General features: G+C 39.9%; 2 protein-coding genes across 3 annotated transcripts; both read left to right on the top strand.

Annotated features, from left to right (window-relative positions):
- Nucleotides 1–3,700: 3,700 nt before the first annotated feature.
- On the top strand, nucleotides 3,701–7,191 carry LOC109210474 (heat shock factor protein HSF24). The gene is made up of 2 exons (XM_019373896.1): nucleotides 3,701–4,426; nucleotides 6,358–7,191. The coding sequence occupies exons 1-2, from the start codon at nucleotides 4,223–4,225 to the stop codon at nucleotides 7,042–7,044; spliced, it is 891 nt and encodes a 296-aa protein (XP_019229441.1). The 5' UTR covers nucleotides 3,701–4,222; the 3' UTR covers nucleotides 7,045–7,191.
- Nucleotides 7,192–7,390: 199 nt separating this feature from the next.
- LOC109210475 (myosin-10-like) lies at nucleotides 7,391–10,180 on the top strand. Of its 2 annotated transcripts, XM_019373898.1 has the most exons (5): nucleotides 7,391–8,327; nucleotides 8,397–8,524; nucleotides 8,607–9,258; nucleotides 9,339–9,509; nucleotides 9,585–10,180. In XM_019373898.1, exons 3-5 carry the CDS (start codon nucleotides 9,124–9,126, stop codon nucleotides 9,960–9,962), a joined length of 684 nt encoding a protein of 227 aa, XP_019229443.1. In that variant the 5' UTR covers nucleotides 7,391–8,327; nucleotides 8,397–8,524; nucleotides 8,607–9,123; the 3' UTR covers nucleotides 9,963–10,180. The 2 variants fall into 2 exon arrangements, with proteins under 2 accessions (XP_019229443.1, XP_019229442.1); XM_019373897.1 differs by having other exon boundaries at nucleotides 9,339–10,180.
- The last annotated feature ends 737 nt before the right edge of the window (nucleotides 10,181–10,917 follow it).

Here is a 10,917-nt window from a genome sequence, read left to right as displayed (position 1 = left end):
AACGTTTTTTCAGCAACACGGATGGCACCTGTCTTTCGATAGGTCATTGCCTTTTACGGCGGCACGAAATAAATCAGGTGATCTTCTGGATCCGTGATCCCGTCGTATATTTTCAAGTATGGTGGCATCTTGAAGGTTTTAGGGATTGGGTGAGGAGCAGATTCCTCATTATATGGTTGCTCGACGAATCTTCCCATATCGCGTTTCGGCAGTAGCTTAGGGGCGCCAGGTATCTTATCTAGCCTCTCCTGGTGCTCCTTCATTTGATCACGAAGTGCTATATTCTCGTTCTCCATCTCCTCCATTTTCTTAAGGATGGCTGTGAGCGCATCGTTGCTTGTATTGGAGTCAGTGTGGGCGTTACCTGTTCGTGCAACGCTGGGCTCTCCGATGGTGGTGGTGATTTCTGCCATCGATGGATCTTTGATATTTCCCTGAGGTGGATTCTCGAGCATGCTACTTAGAGTGTTCGTCAACCATTCCTCTAGTAGTTTTTTGACTACTGGGGGGTGTTTCCTTTGCTGCAGATGTAGAAGTCCCTCTTTCATGCAAAATCGTTAGATCTTCGAGTGACGAGGGTGAGATCTCCCCCTCCGGTATGTTACTTGGTGTTATATTCGCGGTATTTTCTCTACCTGCTTCGTTGAGTGGGCCCACGAGGTTGGTTGAGACGTCTGCTATCATCTTCAACCTTGACTCTTTGTCTGCCATTTGTTAGTTTCTATGAGATCTGAAGAACAGCGATGGTTGTTTCTGATATCCTAGATGTGAACTATGATTTCGACTACCGAACCCCACAGACGACGCCAAATTGTTTGACCCAAAAGTAGTTTGATACTTTCTAAGCAAATCAATCAATGTAGATGAAGGGGTAAATCGTAGTTGAAGATAATAAACCCTAGGATGATCTTGAATATAGAATCAGATGACAATAATGTAAACAAGGTTAATGAGAAAAGGTGATAAACTTCTGAAAGATAAGAGAGATAATGTTACAGAGAGAGAAAAGAGAGAGATTGTATTTTCAGTAGTCCAAAAAGTCCCCCCTTTACAAGGCTTGGATCCTCTTTATATAATAGAGGATCCTTGCTCGAATATTAAAAGGCAGAAAATAAAATACATGTTATGGAGTGGGCGACGTGATCGTGGAGTCGTCCCTCTTGTTGCTCATAGGTCGCCCTTCTAGCCGGGCTTATGCACACTCGGTCGGTCGTGCTGGCTTGAAGAACGTAGTTGGTCAAATTCGACCCCATACAAAGTTCATGACAAGTTTGATATGAAAACTAAAGTAATAAAGTTAATTAAGATATAATTACTCCACTACTATTGTATGTAAGTTAAAGTCCAATTGCGCAAATAGTGAGCAAACAATTTCGGCCTTTAGACAACTTATTTGTTAAGTTTGTCCAATATTTAGTAGGATAAAAAGCAGCATAAACTCTAAATATAATACTACTCTATAAAGGTCATACGTGATCAAACTGTAAAAGGAAAGTACTGGGAAACAAAACAAAGAGGCGTACGCAAAGTTTATCTTAGCTATGTTTATTCATCATAATCGCATAATCACGTAGTGGACTTTATGTTTGACTAATTTAATTCTCTAGCATTATTTACATTTCTTATTTCTGCACCAAGCAAACCATCCAATTGGGAAATATAGGTGGGCGAGACGACTTGACAAAATTAAAGTAAGGATTATGCGAGATCTCTTTATTAGTTTCTCCATTTGTCCATTTCTTGGAAGCAACACAAAAAGAGACGTAAAGGTTAACTAAGGAGTGATTAGTTAACCATATGAGTAAGCTTTGATTTTTATTAATCTTGGTGGGTTCTGGCCTTTTAAATTTCTTGGCTTAAAGGCTTTACACAAGTTTAGTGAATGCAACTTAAACCTAACCCCATAATTAGAGGGATAAGTAATTTTATTTGCTGAAGGGTTAATTTGCTTTTTCTTTCGATTATTTCCTAACTACACTAAATAAGAGATTAGAAGCATATGTAAGCGGGAAACTGTCTATTTCCATCGATAGTAAGTCTTGTTCCTTAAAAAAAAAAAAAAAAAACTCATAACTGCATGTTTTACTCCATGATATTAACTCAAACCTCTCAGACTTCACTCCTATTCTTCCATTTTAAGCAAGTAAGAGGTCGAGAGAAACCTATATACAAAAAAAATGAGCTTGTACTTATTTCGCAAAACTAACATGCAAACTTATCGAAAACAATAAAGCTACAAAATTATTTTCTGACGACAGATTTAAAACGAAGCTCATTGTGCGAGAAGGAAACAGGATTATAACCCACTAATTGATCTCTTGGAAAAGTTTATTAATAATTCAATATAGAAACAATAAGGTGTTTTTGTTAATTAAGAAGTTTAGTCTAAAACTACAAATCCACATGTAAAATTTATCCATATTTGGAATAAACTTTACTAGATTTGATTTTATTATATAATATCTTTAATTAGTAGCACATGCCCTCCTAACAACTCGCTTTTGTCATAACGCTTGACAATTTCATTCACATAACAGACTAGCCCTTAAAGTTGATACCTTTTTAAAACTTCTAAATTGGCGGCCAACCATCTGTCAATACTTTCAAAGTACCCTCCTACCCATCCAAACATTAAAACCCAAAGTCTCACATTATGCACTACCTCCCTTCTTCTTCCAAAATTGCTCTAATATTATACGTAATATTTTCGTCAAAAGAATATGAAGCATGCACATGTAAAAGAGAGATGGAAAATGGCCCGAGGGAAAAAAAGAAAATGAAGAAAGTCATTAAGCGTGCAAGCAAATTGGAGTTTGTTAGGTGAGAAGGGAGAAAGAGAACTCTATCCACTTGCCAGGGAAGCCGACTGTCTGATCTGTTATACTTTATTCCCTCCATCTCTAATTAGTTGTGATGCTTTTTTTGTTTACACGACCCTTACAAATATTGGGTTTTGATTAGTTTAACTTTTTCTAATGTCTTAAGATTTAATCTTCATTGAATATTTATTTATTTATTTATGTGTCATCTCCAACTTCAAAAATAATTACTGTTAAGGATAAAATGAGAAAAAAATAATTAATTTATCTTGGACTTCTAAAATAATAATTTGAGACAACTATTTTTTTAAAAATCACGACAAATAATTTGAGAAGAAGGTAATAAATCATAATATAACACTACGATAATAATGGTATCCGGACCAATTTATATGCACCTTAACTAAATTTCATGTATTTGCTGCCTTCCATCAACATAAACTCTATCCACAATACTTAAACAGATGAAAAGACACATATTATATTTTGTCTTAATTAAAATTTGGACCAAAAACATAATTTTTCTCCGTCCATTTTATTAACCACGAGGCTACACTCACTATATGTTTTAAGATTAGTTTGATATCCTAGGACCCAAAAGGAAAAACCAACTTTACCCCACAAACAAAATATGAATATGCACCACCTAATAAATTGAAATTAAACACTAACACTTATCTATCAAATTGTTGGTATCCATCAATTTAATCGAACCTTCTCAATAAGAAATTAGTCACCCACTTTTGCTCCTAGTGGATTTCTACGCATTTCATTAATTTAAACTGAGAAAAAGAAAACAAGGAAAAAAAGAGGTAACCTGTCACTATGCGACAAAAGCGCGTATTTTTCTTTTGGGTATGGGCCCGTCTTAGACTTTGTTCCTCTCCAGAAAAGTCTTGTAAATATTTCTAGAACCTCCGTATTATATTTGCTGTCCCTTCATCTTTTCTCTTTCATTTCCTACTACTAGCTCCCATTAATATTTGTAATTCCATTATTCTGTAGTAGATTCACGTCCAAGTTTAATGAAGAGAGAAAACTGAAAAGGCAGAAAATTCCAGAGCCTTAGATTTAACCAAAGATAGTTATGGTCGTGTTGTTCTTGGTGAAGATTGGCAAAGTAGGAGCCAATGGAAGAAACTAAGATCATAATCAATCGCCCCAAAAACAACCTTGTTCATTCTATGGTTTTTCTCTTCGGTTTCTATGTTTGGGATTGGGAATTCCTCACTGCCCTTTTGCTTTTCAGTTATTGCTCCTTCTAATTTTCTCTAGCTAGGATCTTCTCATTTAATTTCTTTTTCATTTTCAACTAACTCATAATTAGCCCAAATCTTCAAAAGAGTTTTGTGTAAGTTCATAGACGTTTAGAGAAACAGAGGAATACAGGGGGAAAACAAGGAATGTCGCAGAGGACAGTTCCGGCGCCGTTTCTGACGAAGACGTACCAATTGGTAGATGATGCGACCACCGACGACGTCGTATCTTGGAACGAGAGCGGCACTACTTTTGTGGTATGGAAAACTGCTGAATTTGCAAAGGATTTGCTACCCACTTACTTTAAGCACAACAATTTCTCCAGCTTCGTTCGTCAGCTTAACACCTATGTACGTTCCTACCTTCGCCTCTTTTAATTTTCTCTTTAAATTGCTTATCAGTGATTAAATTCTTGATTATATATGTTTACTGTTCACTTCATCATCTTAGTTTCCACATGTAATTTTTTTGCGTATAATAACTTTTTTAATAGATCGGTTCTATTGTTTGAGCTGTTGATTAATTGGGTGCAGAATTTCTTTTAACCAATTACAATTTCCGATTGGATAACAAAGAAATGTATAAATATATATAGAGAAAGATATGATTCATTCCAACATGGAATATTTGGGGTCAATTGGTTTTATGGCTCCAAAAATCCTTTCTTTAGGTATAGAAAATAGATATTAACACTGAAAACATAGTTTCGGGCACTTTCTAGAAATCTACCCTGCAGGACTTGGTGTCAAATGGATATCTCATCTTTTACTGAGGCCTAATTTAAAGTCGTTATCATATTCTGTCACACGTGAAATATGTTTTTAGTTTCTTCCCATTTTTTAGAAATAGCGATAGTGTACCCTTTCGATGAGAGAAAAAGGAATATCCTGTTGAAATTAAGTATTTAAATTTAATGGTTACAATTCAAAGTGAGAATATTTATTAATGATATAAGTTGTTTATATTACATCAACGGAGTGTGGCCCTTTTTCGAAATCCTATACGACTTACATATTTTGATGTAATTTAAAATTTAAAATAACATATTTTAAGTATTGGGATAACGTAGGATTTTGAGCTAGGAAAACTGTAGAAAGAATGCCTCACCCTCACCTGCCGGAATTTACGTGAATGATCCTTGGGATTTTTGACATCTCATCGACGTGTCATAACCCGAAAAGATCCAAAGAAGGTCACAATTGGTGGCCGAACGATATATGTCCCTATCAGAACGTTCTACTGCTAATAAAATTGTCCTATCCGTAGCTGGAATTTGTTCACAGATATTTTTGTTTTTTCATAAATATAATATTATTATTACTATATTGAAGTTCAGAATTTACAAGATTTGGCTATTAAAAATATTGGTGATATTGTATTATAAGTGAAATAATTATTTTTATTTCTTTCCAATAAAGTTCATGTTTTAACTTTGGAATACTCTCTTCTACTTCAGCTCTAAGTATTCTTTTCTTTTTTTTTTTTGGTCTTCAGCAAAACGTTGTCGTCTACTCTCTACTTATGTTTTTCAATATTCCAATTTAACGGCGGAGAAAAAAGGGTGAACCTTCCTAACCACCCAGTGGTCAGAGAAATAAGGTTGTTATTGGACCTAACATGGTAAAATGTGAATCTGCAGTGTGAACATAGTTGGTCAATTCTAGCTGCATTGCTTTCGCGTAAGTTGGGCTATTATAATCATCCCAATCTTCCTAAGTGGTTTTAGTCTATCTTTAAGGCGTTTGTATAGCTGTCTTTTACCTAGTCTAACCCTCTAGAAGCAAATAAAGGCAAAAGTTCACTATCAACAAAGAGGCAATAAAGCAGTCGACAATTATTAAAATAAAGTTTAGAAAAAAAAAAAAGTGAATAAACAAGGGAGTTGACTAATTGAATCATACTCCAAGAAACTCATCTTGCTTTTTCTGGAGTACTTGCTTGCTCCCAACCAACATAGGTATCGAATAACTCTGTCCACTAAGGCTTGGAAAGATAGGAAAAATCAACCCATTTTATTGATCACTATATCGCGCCCTTGAGTGCATCTCACTTTGATGCCACTTGCAAACATCAAAGCCATGAGGATTGTATGTTTTTTCAACTTTATATTCGCCCCAAAGAGCAATCTTTTTCACTAAGGTGTGTTCGTGAAGCTTATGTGCCATAGCTTATGTTCAAATTACGAAAGGACTATTTCGAAGATAATTTAGATTCCTATAACATTGTGACTGTTTTTGGTCATAAAAACATTTTGATTTCATCATGCACTCAATATTTGCAGGGCTTCCGAAAGATTGTGCCAGACAAATGGGAATTCGCCAACGAAAACTTCAAAAGAGGACAGAAGGAGCTCCTCACAGCAATACGCCGTCGGAAAACTGTGACATCGACCCCAGCTGGTGGAAAGTCCGTGGCACCTGGCACTTCAGCATCTCCGGACAATTCGGGGGAAGACTTAGGTTCAAGTTCAACCTCATTCCCGGACTCTAAGAACCCGGGGTCTGTTGATACCCCGGGAAAGTCCCAATTCGCAGACTTGTCGGACGAAAACGAGAAGTTAAAGAAAGACAACCAGATGCTGAGCTCTGAGCTCGCGCAGGCCAAAAAACAATGCGACGAGCTAGTGGCTTTCTTGAATCAGTATGTGAAGGTTGCACCTGACATGATCAGCCGTATCATGAGCCAAGGAACCTCAGGGTCCAGCCATGGGGAGTTGGTCAAGGAGGTAATTGGTGTTGTTGAAGATTTAGAAGCACAAGGTAGTGATGATGATCAATATGATGACGAAAAGGGTGATACTCTGAAACTATTTGGTGTGCTATTGAAAGAGAACAAGAAAAAAAGGGGTCCAGACGATAATGCTGATATTTCTGGGTCCCGTGGGAAAATGGTGAAAACTGTGGACTACAATTTGCCTTGGATGAAAATGTCTTCGGCCCCTGGAGAGAGTAACAAGGTGTGTAACTGAAATTGTGATCCAAATATTAAGGGAAGCTGGAGAATGGACTTCTGCGGATTAGCTTCATCCTTTTGTTTTAGTGCCTGTTAGTTTACGAGTTCAGTGATATTACGAAATAACGGAGTATTTAGTATGAGCAGTATTGGGGTTAGATTACTACTAAGAGTACGAGCAGTAACCGCAACATATTTGTTTACTCTAAAATCCGAGTAACAATTAAACTTATATTGTGGTTTTAAAGATATGTGATTTAATTCAATGCTAATTGTTAAACAAGGAGTTAAATATATAAATTGAAGAAATAAAGCAAGCCAAATCAGTGTGCATGCCAAGTCTGGACCTCAAGTTATGGTGGCTTCGAGGTAGGTTAGTAAGAACAACAAAATTATAAGGCAACTCTGATAAATAGTAAGCAAGAAGGTGAAGGATGTATATTCCTTTTTCAATGAGTCGTGCGTTACAAATGAATGGGATCTATAGTAGAGAATTTTATTAGACAGCTGTCTAACTGTCAAGTACAAATCAGTTTCGGAATTTACGCCGAGATCTTCGGGCCATTGCGGGAATCTCGCTCTTTCGGTTACTAAACCATAATGGTATTATGTCGAGGTTGGTCATACTCGGCCTTGGTCTTCATCGAGAACTTCGGTCTTCAAGTTCTATCTCCGCCATCGGGCTCGAACCAGGTCCGTTTTGAGCTTTTCTCGAAGCAACTCTCCGAGCCTACGAAATCAGGCATGAACGTATACAGATAGTCCCCGCATTTCTTAGAATAAGATGATAAGAACTGATTTGAGCCTTGATTTTTCGGAGAACCTGATGATGACATCATCCGCGTGATGTAAGCGCTCGAAGTGACCAAAACGTCCAGTCGGTTCGCTTCCCCAAAACATTAAATGCTTGCCAGTGGCAGTCGGCCACTACTCATGTGGAGGGGTTATACTTACCCCTTCACACTGGGTCCTATCGACCTAGTCATCATTGACTTCTGCAAAAGGCACCAGGTCACCCTCAGCCAGATCCACCTCTCTTTTTGGCGCATAGTGATCATGCTCCGTTACTTCTCCAGCAAGGCCGACGGGCTAGAGTTCACCCTTAACCATCTTATCCGATGTATCGACCTCAGCTTTTTCGAGGGTTGATCAAGCTCCAACGCCGGTTGACCAAGGCCTTCTTTGCCAGCAACGACGAGGACAAAGATTGGGGTTGGATGAGCTGGTTCATTCGAGTGAGGACCTGCGATATCATCCCAGAAGAGAAAATGTTGTTCCCGGAGAAGTGGAACCCCAATCGTAAGTGAAGTTTGGTAGTCCTTTCATATTCTATTTTTGCATTGCGTGATGCCTTCTTCTTTTTTGCAGCTGTCACTTAGATGTCCAGTGCGATCACCAACCCCGAAGACTAGGTCCGAAAACAAGCCGTGACCTCCTCGTATAAGAACGCCGTTGGCGTGACTTGGCGACGGGAAGATGGGAAGACAAACATCATGGTAAGTTCGTCTTGTAAGCTTCTGATATTTTCCTCTTTATCAGAGATGTTTCCTTACTCATATCCAATTTTCCTTCGTGCAGGCATCGGAGACGTCTCTGAAATGAGGCCGGCACCACTTGGGGAAGAAACCTAGTCCCCGATTCCGAAATCGGGGAAAGATAATAATAATAAGAGGAAAAGGGTCTCGAGGCCGAAGATACCCAAAGCAAAAAGGGCTCCAGCTCGAAGACGCAGGAGGAAACTCATGCCTGTGGATATAGACTCAGTCCACCAGCTGGATGATGAAGAAGAAGAAGACAAGGGCGAAGACTCACCGCTGGTGGTTCGAACCAGGAAATCGGTTGTAGTTGCCAAGCCCTCCGAGCCAAAAATTATGCCTCGTGATGAAGAGGCTCCGAAGAAAGATGCAGGCAAGGCCCTTGAATCGCCCGAGGTCGAGATTGTCCCTCGGCCATCAACAAGCACGACGAAGGGGGCGGGTTTCGAAATCCCCAGTACTGAATAGAACACCCCGAGTTACTTGCTCGGGTCCATGACAATGATCCACTCTTCCTCTTTATCGGCTTATTCCGAAGAAGCCATAAGGGAGCTCGGGCTATGCAGACACCTGACTTGGGTGGGGTCCCCAGTGAAGAGGATCCCTTCCCGGATTGCTTTACCGGGGTTGATAATGCCGCCGATCTCAACGACGCATATACCCTCTTTGAAGAGGCTCATCGTCTTTTCTCCCGAGTAAGCATTAATCCCTAGTGTTGCGATTTTCTTTTTCTTGTTCTCCCTTTACCCTAACTAATATCCCTTTTTCTGTGTAGGCTTTCACCAATTTTAGGGCCGATCTGAGCCAATGTGAGGCCGAGCTCCAGAAGACCTCGGATGAAAGGAACGCTTTCAAGCTCCTTTACAGTCAAAAGGAGGAGGAGCTTAGGGACCTCCAGACAGACTTGGCCAAGGCTCGTAAGGATGAGGCTGAGCTAGAAAAACAGGTAACTATCATTTTGAAAGAGTTCGGTCTACTCGACCCAACTGTGGAGGCTAATACTTCAATGTATCGGCTGCAGCAAAAGCTGGATAGGATCGAGCTGCTTCGCAGGGAGGTCAATCAAGTCAAGGCTGATTACAATCGGCAGAAAGAGAATATGGACCGTCTTGCTGCGGAGAAGGAGGCTGCTTTATCCAAACAAGCATCAGCTGAGGCCCAACTCCGGGGTGCTAAAGAGAATAGTTCGGCCTTGGCCAAAAGGATTGACAAGCTCGAGGTCAAGCTTGTTGAGGCCATGGCTGAGGTCGATAAGACGAAGGTCACGGCTGACAAAACCATTGCCGTATACTTAAGGGATGCTGAGGCTACACAAACGCAGCTAAGGGAAGCCTCCGACCGCGAGCGATTGTGTAATGATTTGGCTAGGTGCCAATCCCGGAGGGAGACCCTCGAGTAAATCCATGCTCGAGGTTACGACCTCATTGAAGAGATAGCTCAGGGAAAGGCGCTCGAAGTTGATGCCGGATTTCTCTTCTCCTCCTCCTCCTCCGATGATGAAGAAGGCAGCAAAGGCGGGTCTGATAATGATGAAGGGCCCGAACAGGAAGCTGCTCCCGAGGGAGAAACCAACCCCGGGCATAGTTAGGATTTTTTCTTTTTGTATGTTTCTTTTTCTTTTTGTAAGACCTCTTGTCAGTCTCTTGTACATATCTTTTTTCAAATATAAAAGAAAAATTTTCGTGAATGCCTTCTCAGTTTTTATGAACATGTTTTATGCCTTGCAAAATTCTAGCATAGTTTCATGCTTTGAACGGCGTGTTCGAGACTTTGTCTCGGATGGCCTCCTTGAATTTGTCATGGTCGAGTTCGAATAAGGTTCAAACTTTGGGGCATAGACCCTTAAGGGCATGTGCCGGATAGCGCTGAGTCCCCGAGCCATAATCAAGTTATTGTATGTTTGGGCTCGGGATACTCGAACCCTTGGGTTCGGATTGGGTGAGAGCAAGATCTCGAACCCTAAGTGTTTTGTCCCTTAGGCTCTTTTTAAATCGGGCCGCTATGGCCTGTAAAAGATGGCTATTATTCTCCCTTTTTGGCTTGAAAGACTTAGTAATAAATTTCTTTATGCCTTAGCATGTATTTTTTACCCATTGGGTTTTTTGAGGGTTCGATGCCGATTAAGACCCCTTTGTTTTTTGTGCCTTAGCACGCTTGATACCTCTTAAGATTTTTCGAGCGTTGATTTTATCGAAGCCCCTTTTTAGTCATTTGCCGGGGATAGCCTTTTAACCGGTTTTTTCAAAGTATTTTAAGGCCTATTGCTTATTGGGAGGTTCGAACGTCTCGGAGTCGCGTTATTTCGGCCGTAGCCTTCAATATGGCCGTAGCCTTCGGGTATGCCTCTTGGACTT

Source organism: Nicotiana attenuata, unplaced genomic scaffold (assembly GCF_001879085.1).
Source record: "Nicotiana attenuata strain UT unplaced genomic scaffold, NIATTr2, whole genome shotgun sequence".
NCBI lineage: Eukaryota > Viridiplantae > Streptophyta > Magnoliopsida > Solanales > Solanaceae > Nicotiana > Nicotiana attenuata.
This window is presented reverse-complemented; position numbering and strand designations above follow the sequence as displayed.

Bases quoted from the DNA above. Each gene is read 5' to 3' on its own strand.
- LOC109210475 (XM_019373897.1), top strand. From the start codon at position 9,124: ATGCAGACACCTGACTTGGGTGGGGTCCCCAGTGAAGAGGATCCCTTC. The intron at 9,259-9,338 runs GTAAGCATTAAT...TTTTCTGTGTAG, and splicing joins CTCATCGTCTTTTCTCCCGA to GCTTTCACCAATTTTAGGGC.
- LOC109210474 (XM_019373896.1), top strand. From the start codon at position 4,223: ATGTCGCAGAGGACAGTTCCGGCGCCGTTTCTGACGAAGACGTACCAA. The intron at 4,427-6,357 runs GTACGTTCCTAC...CAATATTTGCAG, and splicing joins TTCGTCAGCTTAACACCTAT to GGCTTCCGAAAGATTGTGCC.